Here is a 23,737-nt window from a genome sequence, read left to right as displayed (position 1 = left end):
ATAAACTAGATAATATAGAAGTAAACCTTGATTATAAGAAGTCACTGATGTTGCAGACCTCGGAAAACAATTAATAAACTTTATCACTAAACTATCGAAGCTCTGCCAATTACACATTTATTATTATTACGAATACCTAATTAAATTAAATATACATAATAAAAATTATAAATATTTATTTAATATTCTTTCGAGATAAGAGAGTTACGGAGATTTTTGAAAGTATCGCTGTATATTTTCATTTTTTCGAAGTTAAAAGCAATATTGTTATTCAATGCCGAGAATAGTGTATGCGAAAATTGCATCCAGGGGGGGATTTTTTGAGGACTAAAATTCAATTTTTTTTGCATTTGTATATTGTCCTGTAATACGATTTTGTTGTTTGTCTGTTTATTAAAGAATTTGTTAAAGTAATATTTAACTGGTTTGTTTTAATTTCGCCAATTATTAGAGTTTATTAACTTTAACCCGAAGTTCATGTTTCCATGAGCGGTTGTATACATAATACTAATCTTTTACTAATTATTCTACGCACCACAGATATGCTCCTTTTAAAAGTAGCGTTGAAGACCAAGCCTGTGGTTTAGTATAAAAGAAGAGTAGTTCTCTTTTTGTGTGTAATAAAAAAAATAGGTCATAATTACGACTTAAACAATTTTTTTAGTACTAAATTCTCTATGTTACTTCCAATTATTTTAATACTGCTTTCTCTGAACTGAAGGACTTTAAACTTAGTGTAGTATATAAAAAATGCACGTTTTAATTAGAATAATTTAGAGCACTTTGTTAAAAGTTTTTAAATAACCTAAAATATTTTGTTAGATATAGGAGACAAATAAACTTTTGAATATAATATAAAAAATTTTAAAAAGCAATTATAAATAAAATTATATGCTTCAGTTTATTGTTCAAGCTTATATTTATCAAGATCTTCATCAGTAGAAAAGTTTTAAGTGGTACAATCCCAGCTTAACAGTAGTTGTAAAAAATAAATAGAGATAGCTATAATAGATTTTTAAGATCAAAGTATGTTCAAAGTCATACTTTTTTTTCAAGTGAGTAAAGTTTAGGTAGCTTTTCAACTGGAGTGAATCACGTGGATAATGCAAGTGTGTGAATAGGAATCTTGCGGTGGAAGAGGAAGCTGGAAATTTTCTTCGAAACATACTCATGACTAAGTTATTACTTGTTGGCAGTATTTTTTTCTGCTCCGCCGTTCTTTCTTTGCTAGTATATGATTATAAAAGAACTCATTCTTTATCCCACAAAGAGGCGTTGCAAAGAAGTTTTATGTTCCACTTTACTTATTTAATTTTTAAGAGTTTATTTTTACAGAGAGGAAAATTAAGAAAATTTCTAAGAACACGGTGAACCAAAGTGAAAGCAAGAATTCTTCTAAACAAAAGGAACAAAGTACATTTATATAATGTAGTAAACTTCTACCCTGTTATTTTAATTACAGCTCCTCTGGATGACTTGCAGCCAATTGAAAAATTCTCCCTTCAACAAGCGATAATAGCTAAAAACTGTCTTGAAAAAAGTTAACTTATTATAATAACTTTATTACTGTATTAAAGAAAAAAATTGGAATATATTTGTAAATAAAAATTATTTATATTACGAGGTTTATCTAAAAAAAAATTTCTTTAGATGATATTCAAGGTTTCGTAGATGCCTACGCCAAGATAGTTTCAGTTCAAAAAGGTTTTTTTTTTATAGTTAATAATAAAATTCAAAAATTAAGGTTATTTAGTTTCTAAGCATAAGAATTAATGTTATTAAGTTGTTGAAACTCATGAAAAGTTTTAAAATTTGATTTTTTTTAAATAACTGTTGAAATTAATCTTATGAAAGATAAAGTCTTTTTAAAAGTATTACTTTATTATTACTTTATTATATTTTACGCTTTTGACATATTTTATAATTTTTTATCGTTTATTATTATTTTATATAGTTATACATAGTTATTTAATTTTTTTTAATATTGTTAAGTTTTTCATTTTTGGTCAAAGAATTTATTTTTAAATTTTCCATCTTTTTAATTCATTTTGTAATGGTTAATTTTTTTTAATGTTTTAAATCATATCATTTACGTTTTTTTTATTATAACTATTTAGTAACTAAATAATCCTTTTTACGTATTTTATAAACTTTTTACTTAGATATATATTTACTTCATACTTAAAGTTTACTTATTAATATATAGTTATACTTAAATTTTTATAATAACTTTATCACTACATTTGTACTTATTGAATTTTTATTATATTAAATATATATATATAAAATTCATATTTTAGTTCATTAGTAATTGTGCTCACAAAATTTTAAAATTATTAATATTTATTAGTATTTTTTGAGTTTATTTAAATTTTTTTAATAAATTTCAATTTCTAATTTTATTAGCTTTTTTATTTTTTATAGTAAATATGTAATTTTAATTAATTAATCACAGCACCACTTCAGTGTCTTGAGGAACTCAGCCAATTTTTACCGGAAAGTGCCATTATTGCTATCGCTCAAAAAGTTTATTATCTTTTGCTTTTACTATTTTTATAGTAAATCTACTAATTAACTTTTTAAGTATTAATATATAATATGAGTTTTAAATTTAATTATTATTATTTTAATATATATTATATATTTTTTATGATTATTAGTTTTCTTAATTTTTTTAACGTTAATAATACATATATATTATAATAACTAAATTTATTATTACTAAAATAATGAACATTTATTTTTTCTTTGGTATTTTTGAAGGTAAATAATATATATGATGAACAAACTTTGATAAAAAGTTTGTTTGTACACATATTTTATTGTTATATAAATTTGAAAGATAATTATTTTTTGTTAAGTTTATTAATTGTCTTCTGGTCATCATATAATAGTAGGATAAAATTATATACTAAATTTATAATTTACTTTATTACTTTTAACTTTTATTATTAGTTATTATTGTGAAACGATTTTTATATCGAATTTACACTTACTTTTATCACTTGCACTACTTCTATATATATGAAAATATTTCCTGCACTTTTTATAGGCTTTTCGATCGGATTTCTTAAAGCAGTTTCCTGAAAAATACGGAATCCACGTGCTCCACGACGCCACGAGCATGCGACGGGTCGTAAAGGCTGCCCGTCCGTTCCGCGCGGGAGAGACAATTTTTGTGATGAAGCCTTTAGTGGCTTATATGAATGCTGACTGCAATGTTAATATTATTACTGTTTATATCAGTTATTATTAATACTGTGTTATTATTATTATTACTATTTTTTATTATTAATATTATATAATATAATTCTTTTAGAATATTATTACTGTTTGCTATTATTTATATTATTTTTCATATCACTATTTACTAATATACTTGGTAATATATTATGTAACCATTATCTTTTAATCATATAAATTTGTATAGTTGGTAAATTTTTGAAAGAAACAATATTTTTTTATAAATATCCCTAAATTTTTTATTGTTATACATTAACAATATTTTTTTTTAGTAGAATTTTATTATACTTAAGATTTATTCCATATACAAATCTTTTGTATTGTATTATACTCATTTCATATTATATAACTTTATCAAGGTAAATAAGGTATTGCTCTTTTATTTTTACATATTTATTTATTAACCAGGAATACGACTATTGCTTTACCTGCAAAAAGTTTCTCATTGCTGAGCATGTATTTACTTATTAATATTTATTTATTAGTTTTTTATATTATTATTTTTTTAAAGTAATGTGTATATTGACATGTTATTTCTTGAAAAATTTTAAAAAAAAGTATTTATATATAAAAATAAAAAATTTTCTTCATTGAGAGTATATATATTTTCTTTTGTGAAATATAAAATATTTAAATTTTTTATCATTAAGGATTATTATTTATAAATTTTTATGATCACTTTTTTAATTTATAATAAACTTTTTATTATTATATTTTTAAGAATGGTATTATAATGAAGCATTTACTTTATATATTATTACTAATAACTACAACTTTTTTATATTTCATCTCATTTATTAACTTTTTTTATGAATTAGAATCTATTAAAAATTGTTTAATACTATTTATATATCCTTTTGAAGAAATTTTATTATTAGTAGATTTCTTTTTAACGGATAACATTTCTTGATTATTTTTTATTTTTTTTTCTTAAATTTACATAAATATAAAAAATTTATTTCGTCTGTTACCTTTTTAAATTTTTTAAAATATTATTAAACTTTTATTATTATTATTTTTTAAATATCATGTGTAAATTTTATTATTAGTGTATTATTTTTTTCTAATAACTTTTTTTGTATATTTTTTATTTTTTCTAATATCTTTTTGTATTATATAAAATTTATTGTCTGTTAACATTTTTTATTATATATTATAATATTATTTAACTATTATTATTTCCGCATCATCTTTAAAATATTATGTGGAAAATTTTGTGTAAGTATTATTATTTTTATCTAAAAAAATTATAATTTTAACTTTTTTATCATATATTAGGCTGTTATTAAACTTTTATTAGTTTTGTTCTATATTTATATTATTATGTGGAAAATTTCATGTTATTATTTTATTTATACTATTTTTATAAGAATTTTTATTTATATCATAAAATTTTTAACTTTTTTATATTATAATGCTTATTTAACTTTTATTATTTTTCTGTTATATATTTACATTGTTCTGTAAACTTTTTTATTAGTAAAGTCATATTTGTATATAATAACTTATTGGTAATTGTTTTTCTTCTTACTTATTAATTTTTAACACTTTTGCGGCCTTTTTATCTATTTTATTATTTTATATATTATAATATAAATCTTTATATTTATTTACTTATATTTTATTTAATTTACTTTTTATATATATATTTGTTACTCGAAGATAAAATAAAATAAACATGTATATTTATATAAAATATTTTTACACCATTTTTTTTAATATAAACTTTTATTTTTGTTTATATTTTAAAGAATTTTTTTTTGAGACTTTTATTTTATTTTTAAGTTATTTTTTATATATAAACTAAAAAAAAGTTTGTTGTTGTATTTTTTATATCTTTTTTTAGAAAGTTTTAAAATATTACTTTATAATACTTTTTGTATATAAAAATAATTTTTACTGCTTTACTTTTCTTTATGTTTTATTATATATAAATTTAATGCTCGAATCTTCAAATTTTTCTTTTTAGTATTTTTCTGTTTACTTGATATATTATAAAAAATAAAAATTACTTTTTATACTTTTCTTTCATTATTTATGCTAGTTTATTATTATATAAATAATAATACAGTAATTATTTTTTGTACAGTTACCTTTTTTATTATAGCATTAATAATACCTTTTTTCATTGTTAATTCTGTTTACTTTTTATATTTTTTTTGTTATAGAAAAAAAATGTTTAATAAAAATAATAAAATACTTTTTATACAATTATTTTTTTATCTTTTGTTAATTGTTATTATATTAAAGAGAAAATAATCATTATTTTTATTTGTTTATAGAAATATATAAAAAAACTTATTTTATTATTGTTTACGCTCAGGATATTATTATGTATTTTTTTTAAAAGTTTAGTACAACCTTATTATATATAAACTTTTTATTGCCTTTTATTATTTATTCAATTTTAAAAAATTATCAAAAGTTTTATATATTAGTTAACTTTAATATAATTTATCTATTATTAATTATTATTTCACTTATTTTATATTTACTTATTTAACTTTTCTTCTATGTTAATACTAATTTTTGCCAAGAACTTTTTTTTACTCATTGTTTAGATTTATTATAAATTTTTTAATTGTGACCTTCTATTTTTTTAATTTCAAAGTTTATTTAATATTTTAAACTTTTTTTAAATAAGTTTTTGTAAGGATTTTTCGCTTAAATATTATACAATGATAATAAAATTTGTAAATTTTTTAATCATATTTTTCATTATTTTCTATGACAGATTCGCTGTTCCAGATGTTGTGGTTTTGGTTATTGCAATAAAAAGTGTGAAAAACTGCAACAATTTCACTACTTATTTTGTTTTCCCCGCGAAAAAAACAATATGGAGAATTGCCCTGATCTAAGTGGTCGGCTAAAAGATCTAAAATTTTTTAGTGAAGAAAAAAAAAAGTCAATGAGCCAATCCAAAAGATTTTTTTATCAACTGCAGGAACTTGCCAGGACCTCGAAGAGGCCCATATTTTACGGTAATGTTACTATTAATAATAATATTGTTATCATTATATATAATATATAATCACTTTTATACCACACATTATAATTTTTATTGTTAATATTAATAATAATATTGTTATTATTATATATAATATATAATTACTTTTCAGCCACACATAATTTTTATTATTATTGAATTTTAATAGTATTATATTTTTGTTATTACATATTTTTATATGTACTTTATTTGGTTTAAAATACTGCTATTGTATTACTATATTTTTTATTTCATTATTTTTAAATATTTTTTCTATCATAACAAAACTATTATTTTGTTATTTTATTATTATTGTTAAATATTTTTTTATATCATATATATAGTTTTTAATTATTTCATATTTTTTTTTTAATATTTTTTACTTCATATATTTACTTTTTAATAAAACTATTGTATTACTATTATTATTATATTATTATCGTTATTTTTTATACATACTTTTAGTATACAATAAAACTATAATTATTATTAAAGTTATTGTATTATATTATTATTATTAATAAATACTTCAGGTTTATCATATATTTACTTTTTAATAATACTATTTTATTTTTTTATTATAGTTTACGTGGTATATATTATTATTAAATATTTTATGTATTATTTACTTAGTTTTAATCAAAGAATTATATTATTATTGTTAAAGTTATCTTGTATTATATTATCTTTAACTTTTATTTTTAAATTATATAAATACTTGTAAATGGTTCTTTATAAATATTTTAATAATATTATTTTTATTAAACTTTAATATTATATATATAAATATATATATTGACATTATTTTTATTAACTTCAATTTAAATTATTATTATTTCCATGAAACTTTTATTATTACATTAATATTTCAGGTATTTATAAATATTATTTAATAATTTTTTGTTATTATTTATATAATTATATATTTATTTATTAATATTGTTCTGTCAAACTCCAATTATTATATATAATTATTCATTATTAATTTTACTAAACTTTTATAATTTATTTATAAGTATTTATCAATTTTATTTTTAACTTTATTTTTTTAGTATAATATAAATTTAAGTTTTTTATTACATTTTATAATATTTATTAATATTTTATTATACTTTTACATTCAAACTATATTTATTATTTGTACATTTTTATTAATATTATATTTGTTAAACTTTTTTTTATTATTATATTAATATGTACTTAATGAATTTTATTTTTATGTATTTATCATTATTTATAAATAATTATTATGTGTAACTATTTATCTAGTTAAATTTTATCAAATTTTTATTATTATATATAATTATTTATTAATTTTTACTATATATATGTGTATTATTAATAAATAATCCTTGGTTTTATATTGTTAAACTTTTATAACTATATATTTATTATTATTATATATATATATATTAATATTAATAAATATTATATAAAGCCTTTTCAATAGAAAATATATTATAGTTTTTACTTTTTTTATATTACTATTTTATTATTGTTATTCAATTATATTTTATAATTTTATATTACTCATAATATATTTTATTTTTATTTTTTATATTTTTATAATAAATAAATTATCATGATTTTTTCTTTTTCTTTTAACATATTTGACGATTTATTTTTATTATAGTGTTTTTCTTATTATATGCTTTTCATAGTTTATTTTTTCATATTTTCTAAAATTATTTTATCATTTTACTAAAAAAAATATTTTTTATATAATTAATAGTTATTTTTTTTACTTTTTCTTTATTATTGCTTTCATTTCTTTATTTATTATTATTTACAAGTAAAATATATAATTTATATTTTTTAAACTTTTTTAAGTAAAACTTAATATTTTTATTAAGCTATTGCGCCGCTGTACGCTATGGTTGAGCAAAATGAGTCTGACGAGCAATTTCGAGATGCTTTTTCCCATCTATATATACCCACGCCGATGCCCAACGCCTCAAAACTTTCAAAGGAGGAGCATAATTTAATGAATAAGTTCATCAACCCTTCAAGTATTATTATGCTCATTAATCTATAATTGTTTACTTATTAATAATTTTGGGTGATTTTTTATGCGTCAACGTTTAATTATTATTATTATTATAATAGTTATTATTACTATTAAAAAGTTCATCAATCTTTGAAGTTTTATTATTACAATCCTTATTTTTATTTTTTTATCGTTTTATATTTTTTATTATTATCAAAAGTTATTAACACTTAAAGTAAAATATTACTCACTTTAATAATTAATATTTTTCTTAATAGCTCAACAACCTTTAAAGTTTTATTATTAATTTTATAGTTATTATCATTTTTCTTACTATATCATGCTTACCACTATCATAATATATATATTATATATTTCTATTATAATTATTATATACTCTAATAATAATATCATTATTAGTATTTTATCTTATTTTCCGGTTCTAGTACACCTTTATACATTTTTTTCTTTGCTTTAGTATTATTGTATATTTTTTATATTAATATTATTCTACTTTTTTATTTGTGTTATTTTATTATTACTTTTTGAAAAGTTTAATGATTTATTTATATTTTGTTATTAATATAAAAGTATTTATTTATGTCATAAATACTTTTTTCAATAATTGTTAATCTTTTATTATTTATTTTTTATACTTTTTAGAATGTTTTTTTCATTTTGTTTATATTATTAAATATTTTTAGTTAATATTATAATACTAATTTTACTTTTTTTACTATGTCAATTTTTTTAGCTTTTAATTTATTTTTATACTTATTATTAGATTATTATATTTTTTAACTTTTTAATAAATATTTATCTCTGAGTTATTATAATATTAATAAATAAATATTAATTTTTAGTAAATTTTTTACTATTACATATTTTTATATACATATACATTATAATCTATTATTGTAGAAATGCTTATTCTTATTATTTTCTGTAGATGATAATTTGGAATTCTATATTGCTTTAGTCTGCAAACTTTTATATAATCAACTTTCCTTCCAGTCGAAACCTTCTAGCAATGGAGTTAAATTTATATAACTTTTGTATATATATATTCCCGTTTCCTTTACAAATATTAAAAAAAAAACAGTTTTATTTTTTATATTTATGATTTTTGTGTTTTGCATTATATACTATATTATAAATATTTTTTATTACTATTTATATTTTTAATATTAATATCTTTTCAATAATAATTATTATTTTATTATTTTATTATAATTTTATACATATTTATTATAATTTTTTTAGAAGCATGATAGCCTTTTATTTTTTATTATTATGTATTTGTGTTTTGCCACTGTTTTTTTTTTAAATTTTTATTACCTTTATAATATTTTTGAACTTTTTTGGTGTATAAATACAATTTATTTTACTTTCTAATAATATTATTTTTTTATATAACTTTTTGTATATTAATTATAAGTTTTTTTTTAGTACGATAACATTTGTTATTTTCTTATTATTATGAATTCGTGTGGGTTTGCTTCTTATCATTATATTTCATAGTAAATTTTACTGTAAATTTTTGTTGCATTTTTTATTTTTTTTGTCTTAATTTCTTATCAATATTATTATTTTCATTAGACATTTGTAAATTCTGGAAAAGGTCTTTATCCTTGCGCCTCTTTTTTTGACCATTCCTGTTCCCCCAACGTGCATATGTTTTCTGCTTCTGGTAATTTTTTATATAAAAATAGTTTGTAGAATTATATATATTACATCTTTTATTATTATCAATTTATTTAACTACAAGTTTGGTATGAAAATTTTAAAGTATTCATCCTTTTTTATGGAAGTCGTTATAGAAATATTGTTAAATTATTTTTATATCTTTTAAGTTCATTACAGTTTTCTCGATAAACTTTTTTATATTACTTTTATAGTTAGACTAGTTTGTCAAAAAATAAATTATTTTGCTTTCATTAATATTTCTGAATTGCGCTTGAATATATATTCATATTCTTTCCTATTAATTGTTATTATTTATTTTTAAGCCCACATCAGTATTTTGATAAGAAATAATTTTATCTATTCAATTATTTATAAAAGATACTTTAGGGATATACGCTATATTATTTTATTATTTCTTTTTTTAAATTTTTTTTATTATACTTTATATTTTTTACTCCACTTCATTTTCTTTTACAAGAATTACTTCTTTTTCGATACAACTTTTTATACTATTTTTAATATTTATATATTTTAAAAAGTTTAGTGTAAGTTTTTTATTAAAAATATACATTACTATATCTGCTAAAAAGCTTCACTAATGTTTTTACCATTTTTAGGAATTTTTTTTATTCATTTTTTTAAGTCTACTATTTTTAATATTTTGTCTATTAATAAAAGTTTAGCGTAAAATTCTTACAAAAATTATAATTATAATTTATGAAAAACGCTTCTTTTTTAAAAAAATAATTTTTTACTTCATTTTTGGGGTCTTCAATATTTTTGAAATTTTTTTTGTACTGCGTAATAAATTGATATTCTTTAATTAAAATATATTTTACTATTTAAATTATTTAGACCTTATAAAATTTTTATGTATATTCTTTATAGTAATACTATTATTTTGTTTTACTAAATTTGTTTCTCTCAATAATGTTATTATTATTTTATTTTTCTATAATTAAGAAATAAATTTTTTTATATATTAATAATTATTACAAACTATACTTTTTTGTATATATCCTATTTGGTATATAATATTTACCTTTTTATTGTATTGGTTTTTATTATAATAAATATTCTTAATTTTTTTTGTAATAATACGAAATTTTTATTATTGTTTATTTTTTTATTATATATGTTATTTTTAATAGTAAATATTATATTTGATAAATAATTATGTTTATATTTAACGAACTTGTTATAATATATCAACCTATTATTACTATAAAATATAATTAAACTTATTATTAATTTGTTAATTATTTTTTTATTAACTTCATTTTGTTTATTTTATTATTAAAAATTCTGAATCATTTTATTATTATTAAAAAAACTGATTTATATAAAAACTTTTATTATAAAATATTTTAAAGCAAAAATATTTATTAAAACATTATATTATATTTATTTTTACTATATTTTTTTATATTTTTTTATATTTTTTAATATAAAAAAATTTTTTTAAAATATGTTATATATATATTGCTTTAATAAACTTACTCTATTAGAATTTTTTCTACCATACATGTATTTTTTTTATTATATTTACTAATTTATTGTGTTTTTGATCCACTTTTTAAGTATGTTTTATGTTTTATTATTTATTATTATTTTTTCCTCGCATTTTAATATTTTTAGGCACTTCTGAGCTGACCTTTGTTGCTTCTCAACATATCCAGGAAAACGAGCTTATGACGATCAATTATTTAGAGAATCCACGTTTAACTGGTATGTTTTTGCTTGTCTTTATGAGAAAGTAAACTTTTTTATTTATTATTTTTCATTATTTTTTTTTAATATTATAATAATTAATATTATTACTAAAATGTATATATTATTATAATACTTTTTTATAGATAAACTTTTTTATAAGAATTTATTTTTTTATATCGCTTATAATTACACATTAAACTTTTGTACGGGTTTGTAGTTTCTATTATATTAATAATTCTATTTTTTTTTATTCTATTATTTTTTGGTAATTATAAATATTATAAATTTTTATTACCCTTTAGAATATATAATTTTTTTCTAGATGTACATTTACAACTAATAAAATTATAATGCTTTCTAGTTTTTATTATCCATTAAAGTTTATTAATTTTTTTTAGTTTTATAACTTTTAACCTTTTTCAAGACTTTTTAGTATTAGCGTATGTATAATTTTTTTTTTTTCAATTTTGTTATTTGTATATATAAATTTCTTAATTTTCTAAGACTTGTTAGTTTTATTTCTTATTTTTTTTTTAAATTATTTTATTGTATGCATAAATTATTATTTTCAAGGTTTTCTAGTTTTTTTTATTTTTTTTTTATAAATTATTATTATATAATTATTTTTAAATTTTATTATTGTTTATTCGATTTATTATATATTTATTTTTATATTTTTTTATTTATTTTTTTTTATAATTTTATTTGTTTTTTTTCATATTTATTTTTAATATTATTTTTTTTATTATATTTTTTAGTTTTTCGGTTTTATTATATTTTTTTGTGTTGATAATACGATTTTATAGTTCTATGATAGAAGACGAATAATATATTTATTATTAGAGAGATAAGTTAGCTGTCATCATTATTTTAAGAAACCGAATTCTTCAAAACAACGCTGTTTATTGAATTCACCAATAAGTAACAGGAACAAAGATCCTTTGCCCCATTAGTGATTAGGGGAGTTCATTAAAGGCTACCATATTTATGAGTGATAGATTTAAGTTCGTTCTAGGGTCAATATATATATGTCTAAATGCGCACTCCGAAGGCAGCTTACTTTTCAGAAGAGAATGTGGCACAGTCTAATAAACTTATTCTACTTCTTTTACTGTTATTTTAATTAATCGAAAGATTTTCGTGATAAAAGTAGTCAACCTAACATATGTGAAAGTTATATTTTTTTTTGGCTATTTTATATATACTTCATTTTCTATAATTTTTTCTATAAACTTTATAAATAACTTTTTTAAAGCTTTTTTAGTTTTACTTTTTCTATATTTTTTGAAGTATTCATTTTTTCTTTCCATATTTTTTTAATTTATTTCAATATTTATAATTAAAATAAATACTTTGAGACTTTTTTTAGTTTTTTTTTTATAAAAATTTATTTAACAAATTTTTATTTTTTTTAAATTTTTAAAATTTTTTTACAGTAATTTTATTTTACTTTTTATTACTATCTTATAAATTTATTCAGACACACTTGATGATAATTGTTTCAAATTCTTTTAATAGTTTTTTTAATTTTTTAAAATAAATTTTATTTGGATTTACAGTTTTTTTTAATATTTTTTGTTTATTTTAGTTTTAGATCACATTATATTAAAAATTGTTTAGCAAATATTTTTTTACTTACTCATCAACTAATTCTATTTTAATAAAAATTAAATACAAATAATATTTTTATAATTTTTATAGTACCTTCGTTTTTTATTTATTTATTTTTTATTAATGAAAATTTTTATATTTATTGACTTTTTTATTATTTTTTTAAGGAGAAGAACGACGCAAAATTTTGCATTCCACTTTCGATTTTAACTGCGATTGTTTGCTTTGTAAAGAAGATCTCAAAACGCAATAAAAAAATTTATAATAATTTACATAATCAATAGACATTGATTAATTAAACTATATAATAAAAATTAAGTAAATTATTTAATTATAAATTAATTCAGATTAATTTTCTTTTACAGTGGAAAAAAATATATATCATGAATTTTCTAATAATCTAATTTTTTTTGAATCAGTAATTTTATTTTTCTGAAAATTATGGTACTCGCACCTTTATTGATTTTTAAAAAATTATTAAATTATGTAGTAGTAATACAAGTTTTTGGTTGTAACGAGGATTTATAGTTTTTGTTAATTATATTTCAAACTTTTTTTTTAACCAAAATCTTATTAGATGGCGGCCCTTTTTTTTTTTTTCAAAACAAATTACAGTATAAAATGTACTTTTTAAGTTATTGCTTGTATTTGGTAAAGTTTAATTTTATATACTAATATGTTTTATAATAAATTAAATAATAATAAATTTATAGTTAAATTTATTTTAATAATATAAAAAGCTTATTAGGAAGACTTTGAAAATTACATATTATTTTTATACTGCTCTTATATTTAATTTATAACAAAACGAAAAATAATAATTATATAAAAAATATAATGAAGTAATTAAAACAATTGAGTTTTACAAACGTATTAAAATTATAATTTAAAGTCAGAAACTTTAATATATTGATGTTTTATTAAAATTAAAAGTGTTTCTTTATTAGTTTACATTTGTACTTTTCAACTAAATATTGTCACATTTTTATAATAAAAATATTTTTTGTTAACTTGTCCATGTTCTCTTTTTTATTTACCTGCAAAAAACTTTTAGTGAAGTTTGTACTTTAATAAATATTAAAGTTTTACATATAACACTGTATTTCTGTAAGACAAAAGTTTGAGTGCTAAAAACAATAATAAATAAAGTTTATTGGTATTTTCAATTTTTACAACAAAGAAATTAAATTTTAATTTAGAAATATAAATTAAATTATTTCATTTATCATACTTTAAATTTATCAAAAAATATAATATGATTTCGATTTTACTAATACATATTAAAACAATTTTTACTATAATATACTAGATTGAAGGTAGATGTATTATTGGAAATATACAATTAAATAATTTGTTCAGCAAGGTTTAAATTGTGATCTAATTAAAAAATGAAAAATATTGTAAAAATTAATAAGTTTATTATCTTTTTATTTAAAACATCATATTTATGAAATTTGTTTATAAAATTAACTTCTACCGTTAAAAATTAACTTTTTGCAAGTAAATTTAAGTTTTATTTTTAGTAGTAATATAAACCGATGTATTTAATTTTTCTAAGTCTATAAGGTTCAATAAAAATCAATTTTACTAAGCTCAACTATTTATTTAGCTAAAACATTTATAATTTTTTAAATTTTTTAAGCAACTCGTAACAGAAGTTTAGCCTTTTAAAATTAATTTTATCATTTTTTGTTACCGTTTAGTTTTGGTAAACTTATAAAAATAAATGTGTAAACTTTTTTTTATTTTTAGGTCAATTTGTATATTACTTTATAATGGCTACTGTTAAATATATAAAGTACTTATAAAAAAAAAATTGTAGTCCTTTTTATTTCCTGTTCGATTATATATTCATATTTATTTTATAGAAAGTTAAAAAGATTAATAAAGTAATGGTATAAAAGGGTGTTTTTAGAGCTAAGAAAGCTGGTTCACTTTTATTCACTAGTCTTCAATTTACTCTATGTCAACTCAATTTTGTACTATTACTTTTATTATTATTTCGTTTTTTATATTTATATCATTATTTTTCTGTTGCTATTCCGTTTTTTTAAAAAGGTTTTGTATTTTGGCTTTCTTTGTATAGTGTTTAAGTTCAATAACAATACCTCTTTTACTTTAGTTTTGCCGAATTTGGTAAGAATTTAAAGAACTATTAAACTTTAAAAAAGACAACGAAATTCTCGAGCAGTTAAACGTTTCAGTGAACATAATTAATTTTTTAAGAATTGGAACAGACGTCATTTACGTTTAACGTTTTCGGTAATCCTTGCTTAATACAAGCTTAAAGTACGAAAACAAAGTACAAACTACTTAAAACATAATACGTTATAACAAAACTAAGCAGTCTGCGCTCGATCTTACAGACCATTTGCGCAAATTATTAATATTTGTAGTGATAAAACAAAATTTTAAAAACCTTTTTAGAGCTCGGAATTCGGTGTTTTGTTGGCTCGATCGCTCACTAGGAATTACTAATTTCAAAAAAATGGGGCTTTTGGGAATTTTGCTGTCTGCCTCTGCACCTGCCGGCAGTTCTGACTCAGTAGTTTTATCCTTGCGCATTTTAAATTAATTTTAAATGATTTTGGTTTTGAGTAAAATTTATATTAAATTTTGTGTCGCTACTTAGCTAGTGTCAAGAAGAGTACAACGAATTTCATAAACTATGTAAACCATAACTTTTTTTTTTTTCATTGTTCGATTAGATACTATTTGTTATTAATTATGCACTGTTAACTGTTATAAGCTTACTTAAATATATTTCTTACAAAAATATGAATTTTTTTGAAGTTATAAGAGTTACTTGATTATTTTTTTAAGAAAATCCAAAGTCATGACTAATACTACACTGTTATTTTTCCCTTCATAGTTATCTCTAAGTTTCAAGTTATTTGGTGGAAGGAAACGTATAGCTCTTTAATAATATATGAAACCGAGTGTAGTAATACTTTGAAAATATTGAATTTTTATAGAATGCGGGATATCTTTTTGGATTATCTTTAACATTAACTATTACGTGAGCAGATTTCCTAGTAAACAAACTTGGTGTGGTAAAGTTCTGGTGATTTCTTGCAGAGACAGCACTTTAGTTAAATAATAAGTAAAAAATATATGTGCACCAAGTTCCCGGTAAAGAAGACACGTCGCTTCTAAAGATGTATTGTTAAAAAGCCTAGAAATAGCAAAATTGAGGAAGTATATTTTAAAGAAGTATTAAAGAAAACAGCTGATAAAATATAAAAATAGGTAAAAGAGTTGTTCTTTATAATATATAAATAAAACTAAACTAAGATTTTATAACCAATAGGAATTAAAGAAGTAAATTTACTAGAGTATAAACTATAAAATTTTTCTAAGTTGCTTAATACAATACTACAAAAATTTTATAACTTAAGTGCTTATTTTGCAACACTAATAAATAAGTTTTTTGTACCATAGATATAAAAAAATGGTGAAATTTTATGTTAGAATTTCGACAAAAATAATGGTATAAAGACAAGAAATAAAATAATTATTAATATACGAAGTAATATTGTTTCAGGCGGTTTCGAAAAGAAAAAAACTTCAAACAGTGAAAATAGGATATGTAACATATGTAAATATAACTTTTTTTTGTTATGTTCGTAATTGTCATTTTTAATAAGAATACCTTGCGGTATACCACCAAATTTATTTTTTTCTGTACTTTACAATAGTTTTTGTATACTTAGCATTTAACTAAAACTAGATTTTTCAGAGACTAAGACATAGTCAAGTATATGAGAATAAAATTATCAATTCTATTAATATAATCTAGAAAGCAAGGTAAATGCAAGTCTTCTGAGAAAGGAGACTAAATAGAAAGGTCCTGTAGCATTACGAAAATAATAGTTTTTGTTTATAAACACTAAATTGAGTACAGCCTTTTTCAAGGTTGCAAACAACTTTAGTTCAATTACAATTGCGTTGAGTAAATTCAAATTTTTTCTAAAACCATAACACTTTTTGACTCTAAACTTTAGATTGAGTACAGTCTTTATTTAAAAGTCACTAAGTTAAAATAAGTTCAAAGGTATCTTTAGTTTGATAACAGTCGTAAAGAGTAAATTCAAATTGTTCCCTTGGAAAGAAAACCTTCTGCTTAAAGTGTAATAAAAGTTTGATAACTATCACGTAGATTTACCCAAGTTTATGATTGCGTTACCTTTAATTCTGTATACTTTAAGCATTTTATTTTTCTAGCTTACAAAGAAGAAAATTTAAAGCTATGCTGGTTAAATTATTGCGGTTATCCTTTAATTGCATCGGCACTATCTTTCATCTTTGCCCTAAATACTATTTTATAACGGTTTTTTTTTGCGTCTTAATAATTTAAACTTTTTTTTTTGGTGTTTTCCTGTTCCTTTTACAAGATTGCTACCTTTATTTATGGACTTAATGGTTCATATTGCTTTTATACTTAAAATGTTTTAAGTAGTGACAAGAAAAAAGTATTCTAGTCAGACTGTAACAGTTAAACAATATATAGCAAGTACAGATAAGTAGCTATACAATTAACAAAAAAAAGTTGGTTATTAACTATTTAGCATAACGTATTTTATATTTTATTAACGTAAGGATTAAGCAGTGTCTGAATTCCTGATTTGTAATAGTATATGCTTATTATAACTAAAGAGAATGCCCTATGAAAACAAACAGTATGTAACATATCAACAAACTTTAAAAAGAACTGCACGCCAAATTTTATAAGATAATAATAAAAACGCAATCTACCGAAATAGTAAATAACTTCCACCATTAGAAAAAGCTTAACAGGAGAAAAAAACTTCTATAAATGAAGTATATTGTATAAAGTAAATATAAAAAAGTACAAAATTTTAGTTTATTCTTAACTTTTTAATAAATACATTAACACATTAAAAAAATATAAACTATTTATGTTTACTAAAACAAGTTAGTAAAATGTATTTTAAATAATTAACTATAACTTTTGCTGAGTTTAAGCCTTTTGAAAATATTAAACTGCGTTCATTGCAGGCAAATATACTTTTACTAACACGAAATTATTTTTTACCTCTTCGTGCCTTATCAAAGTTTTAATTCTGGAAATTTTTACGTAGATGAAGGCAGGTTGTAAGGCACTCTGCTGTTAATCTATACATCCCCTAAACTTTTGTGTTTTAATAATAAGAGGAAAAAGCTAACTAAAATACTTATACATGTGACTTAAGAAATTTTTAGTTCTAGCAATTTTTTTTAATTGTGTGTACGCCTTTACGTTTTGCTTGTCACATAAAGCATCGTTGATTCCCTCTTTTTAGAAAGTTTTTTAAGTTTTTAAATACTTTTTTAGAAATTCAAAAGTCTCTTCTCTGAGCTCATTGTTATAGGCAGAAAGCAACTATGCTTGCCAACGGAACTACAATACATGCAACCCGTAGGCAGGGATTTAGAACTGCTCCTGAAACCTATTACTGCAAAGTGACCAAGGTAAACATACTTTCCATCAGTAAATTCAACAACAATGGCTACGACGTACTCTTTAGTAAGAATAAAACAGGATTTGGAATTCCTATTGTAATCAACAATCGCTTATAAAAACTTCTAACATTCATTACGTACATACGTAGGAAAGAACCAGCAGGACTGTCAGCTCTAGTTTAGGTTTTAAACCCTTTGAGATCTGGTTCCTCCCCCTCTCCCCCCGCTCCATGAAGGATTGGGACACGAACGCTTTCAGTTCACTCTCGAAGCGAAGGAGTATTTTGACTGTCCCAAAAGACTGGGGGTAGCCGGGCTGAGATATACCTGACCTAGACCTTATTCGACCAAGGGATGGCCGGGGTATATTTATAGTACTAACACCTGATAACCTTCTACCAAGCTCATACTCAAAGCCAAACGGCCAGAGACCATCCGAATGAATACATATTGATAGCGCCAATGAAACTGTACATCCAGCTACGGATTTGATGATGCTTTTGTATCAAACTGCACTAATAGTTCCGGGACAGAACGTGAGTTTTAGGTTACATTACTCATTATGTAGCTCTTTCCGCCATGGCTTTCGTCCGCAACTACTTACTCTAATGACGATGGTGTACTACATAACTTAGCTGGTTTTATCGACGTGCTTAATAGTATCAAGGTTGATTGCGCCAGCTTTTCATAGGCAAATCACGAAGGACCGCTTCTAAAGAAAGTGCTAGTACTCAGCGCGATGCTTTATTTAACTAAGTCTAATATTAAGTCTATTTGTTAACATTTTGATAGCAACTAAGTCAACCTTGAATGGATTTGCGATGGGCCGAGTCTAGTTAATGAATCCGAAGCCTCAAAGCGCAAGAGAGATTATTAACCATAATGTTTCTTCCAAAGGTACAGGGAAGATAGCACCTATCGAAGGACTTAGCCTAGAGATAACTTTTCGTCAGTTTTAAAAGCAGTTGTTTCCAACCGTGCGTCTCTAGCCTATTTGGAGTTAGCTGGTTCTTGCAACTCTGGAGCTTTCCGTAGCACACGCTCACCCTGAGCTCATTATGCTCCAAAGGAAGTTACCATAACTACATTTCATTAGGTCTCATGGTTAATTAGCCAATAGTGTCAAAATTGTGTTAGAGTTTATATGTTAGAGTTAAAAACAAAGTTGACCCTTTTGAAAAGTAGAGGTGAAATGACCCAAGGGGAAGAATGAGCTTACATTGAGTAGGTGTTCCGCCAATGGCTGATAACCCATTGCCTTTCTAAGACTGAAACCATCGGAAAGCCGTTTGTATTAAGCTGCCTGCAGGAGCGAATTTTATATATATGTCCGATCTTTTTCTGACGCTTTATGGCCTGAGCCTAGGAACAAAAAGCAATCCTCGCTCCCAGGGAGTACGTACAAAACTTAACGAAAGCTTCGAGTTATAGCTAAAGGCCCAATGTTAAATATAAATAATCGACATAGCGCTCAGCTTATGAAGTTGCCAAGGTCTCAAACTATTAAAAAACCATGGTCTTACTTTCTGTAGTCACAGTTAACTAAAGGAGCCTTCGCACTTCCCGCGCTAAAAAGTTAAGATGAAGTTAAGTTCAAGGTACAAAATGCTCGCACAGGACGTGCGAAAAGAAACTAAAACATGCCAGAGGCTTATCTCTCATACGGGTGATTCTTCTCCTTAAATATTGTATATAATAGCAAAAATCAAATAAACATTTAAAAAATTACCTTAATAATGATATTATAGTGATTTTACCCAGAGCAAGCTAAGATATTTTAACAAGTTCAATGGCTAAACTTTTTTTACTAAAGTGATACAATTAAAAGTTAATTTAAATACAGTAGCAAACTATCGTTGACCTTAGCTAGTTTCAGTCAACTTTGGCAAATTCAAGCTACTTTCGCCACTTTTGTTGATATTCGTTGACTAACTTAATTTTACTAAAAAATGCCAACTTTAGGCGTAGAGTTTAGCACGTGTTATTATTTTTAATCTAATCCTTCCTGCTAGTAAATAAGCACTCGCTCACTACAATATAGCAAAGTCGAGGTTAGAAGAAAGATTGTTAATATTTAAGTTAAAGTAGATTTATTCATTCTATAAAAAGTTAAGAAACAAGAGTTTACTTTTTCAGGATTTTAGATTTGTTCGATAACTTTACTACAATGAGCTATCTTGTGAAAAATTAAGATTGTTATCAACAATTTTGAGCCTCATTTTATAAACTTTATTTAGCTTATCCTAATTTAAGTTTAATAACTTTACAGTTGATTAAACTAGAGCTGTTTCAAAGCTTAGGTTGCTCTAACCTCGGTAGGTTTCAAAAGCTTATCTTAATAACGTTAGCTATAAATTAGAGTTACTTCTTTTTGGGTTATCAGTTTAGGACTGAAAATAGGGCTTAATTTTAATAAAGTAAACTTCGTTAGGATAAAGCTAATATTTCCCCTAATTGTTATTTCACTTATTTTTCCCAGTCATTTCGGGTGAATTAGCCTTGATTTAGGCTAAGTCCTTCGATAGGTGCTATCTTCCCTGTACCTTTGGAAGAAACATTATGGTTAATAATCTCTCTTGCGCTTTGAGGCTTCGGATTCATTAACTAGACTCGGCCCATCGCAAATCCATTCAAGGTTGACTTAGTTGCTATCAAAATGTTAACAAATAGACTTAATATTAGACTTAGTTAAATAAAGCATCGCGCTGAGTACTAGCACTTTCTTTAGAAGTGGTCCTTCGTGATTTGCCTATGAAAAGCTGGCGCAATCAACCTTGATACTATTAAGCACGTCGATAAAACCAGCTAAGTTATGTAGTACACCATCGTCATTAGAGTAAGTAGTTGCGGACGAAAGCCATGGCGGAAAGAGCTACATAATGAGTAATGTAACCTAAAACTCACGTTCTGTCCCGGAACTATTAGTGCAATTTGATACAAAGCATCATCAAATCCGTAGCTGGATGTACAGTTTCATTGGCGCTATCAATATGTATTCATTCGGATGGTCTCTGGCCGTTTGGCTTTGAGTATGAGCTTGATAGAAGGTTATCAGGTGTTAGTACTATAAATATACCCCGGTCATCCCTACAGTGATGGAAAACTGCTAAAAACCATTACCAGAAGAGGTAACCCTCAAGTATTAAACCTGAGGCCACCTGGAGCCCAGCCAACAAGGCGCTAGCCAAGCCTCCCCGGCTCTACACTGTTTTGAGCACGAATACTCGTTTAATACTATACAGCTTTAATGATTAATTCAAGTGGATATTTGGAGCAGTTTTCTTTGCCAACCTACGGTAGTTACAGTTAAAGCCTTTCCCTTTGTTGTCCGCGGAGACAAGCGTGATGCTCTTATAAACTACTAATGTATACTGATCAAATTCAACGGTGTAATATTTCCCTTTTAAAAGGAAAAGGTGACGCGATAATGTAAAGAAAAAAATTTTACCTAATGAAATTAGTAAGATTAACCTTTAGAGCCCTTTACTGTCACTTGTTGTATCCCTCTACCTCATAGCGAGATGATAATGCTGATTCAGACTGCATATAGGATGGCGAGAACTAAGCCAATAAAACTGAATAACAGATTCTCAATAACAACAGATTAAGTGCTTAATTGCAAAACTTACCGACGGACTTTTTAAAAATTTGAACGGTAGCCTGTGAATTTACTTGAGGTAAGCAACTTGAAATTGTAGCTTAAAATGCTTACGGTCTTTACATCATGCTCCGCGAACTTCAAAAACTGGAACTGAGGGGTCAAGCGATGACATAATTTTAGTTCATAAACACAGTTCAATCAGGATGAAAATTCTACACTGCCATAACTATTTTTTGTATGGTAACGATAGACCCAACGGACAGGGAAGAGTGGCCTTTTTCATATAAAAAACTCACGTTTCTGTAGGTTATATTGAGACTTAGTAACAATAGTAAAATTAACATTTTCTTAGCCTACAAAGCTCGACGACAGAAAAATTAGGATGGGTATCGATACATCATTCTCTGGCTCATCCTCAAAAACCATTGGTAGAAATCTTAATTGCAAACATTCACTGGGGACAGTAATTGTACGTATCCAAATATAATTGGCCCGTAAAAACGCGCGGAAAAAAAGGAATCCTTGTGATAGGTCCCCGTGGCTTGACTCATCATGCCTTATATTAGACATTTGGTGCGCTCGATAATGCCCTGATGCTTTAATTTTTTTCTTATAACGTTGTTGGAACTCTCTTCAGACCACAAAACTGTTCTAATCGCCCTTGAAGATACCCCCTATAACTTACTAAAAATGGGGAAGAAGATAACGAATGGGTCTAGTTTTATGGGAGTTGTGAAAGCTCCGCTTTTTTTTTCGTTGACTTTTTTGTTAGTCTCCAGCCTTAGTGACGCAGCGAAGCACCTAGAGTCCGTACTTCTCGTGTTATATAATTGAGCAACAGAATGCAAATATTTTTTTTTACTCGTCCAATTACTAGTAGGAGGAGTATAAAAGGTTACGCATTTACTAATTCCCCGTATGACAAACGTATGTAAGCCAAGCGTATTATAGAGTTAAATGAAATCTGCTATATTATTAACAAAACATGGAAAGATAAGCTAAAAAATTTAAAATCTTTTTATAATTTTTTAGGTTTACTATAACAAATTTTATGTACAGCACTTTTTAAAAGGTGTGAAGATTTAATATATGCCGTTTAAGACCACTTAATAATGAATTTAATCTAGAAAACTTAGTTAAAACTAAAGCTTATACAAACTAAAGTTTAAATTATTAAAAAAACAAAACAATTTTAAGGAGAACTTTTTTTAAAAAAAACTTTATTATAAAGTTAATAAACTTAATTTCGATCTTTAAGGGCGTGCAACACAGAAGCTTTATTTGGGTATAAGCAATTTTAAAATTTTTTAAATGACTAATTTAAATCTTAATGGAACTAATTTACCAACAAAAACTTTTATTCAATAATAAATATTTTATTTATTATCAAGAACTTTTCGGAAGAAATTTAAAACTTTAGCGAAATACTTCTGCAAAAACACATAAT

At 22.8% G+C, this 23,737-nt stretch overlaps 1 protein-coding gene across 1 annotated transcript; it reads left to right on the top strand.

Moving 5' to 3' along the window:
• Positions 1–1,217: 1,217 nt before the first annotated feature.
• Positions 1,218–13,479, top strand: LOC135145576 (histone-lysine N-methyltransferase SMYD3-like). The gene is made up of 13 exons (XM_064077695.1): positions 1,218–1,285; positions 1,336–1,413; positions 1,463–1,540; positions 1,651–1,704; positions 2,456–2,526; positions 3,053–3,220; positions 3,652–3,699; positions 5,978–6,224; positions 8,083–8,238; positions 9,166–9,251; positions 9,816–9,906; positions 11,541–11,630; positions 13,394–13,479. The coding sequence occupies exons 6-13, from the start codon at positions 3,125–3,127 to the stop codon at positions 13,477–13,479; spliced, it is 900 nt and encodes a 299-aa protein (XP_063933765.1). The 5' UTR covers positions 1,218–1,285; positions 1,336–1,413; positions 1,463–1,540; positions 1,651–1,704; positions 2,456–2,526; positions 3,053–3,124.
• The last annotated feature ends 10,258 nt before the right edge of the window (positions 13,480–23,737 follow it).

Source organism: Zophobas morio, unplaced genomic scaffold (assembly GCF_036711695.1).
Source record: "Zophobas morio isolate AGI-343-1 ecotype UQ-CSIRO unplaced genomic scaffold, CSIRO_AGI_Zmor_V1 ptg000159l, whole genome shotgun sequence".
Taxonomy (NCBI): Eukaryota; Metazoa; Arthropoda; class Insecta; order Coleoptera; family Tenebrionidae; genus Zophobas; species Zophobas morio.
Note: the sequence above shows the minus strand (reverse complement) of the source record. Positions and strands in the feature narration are given on the sequence as shown.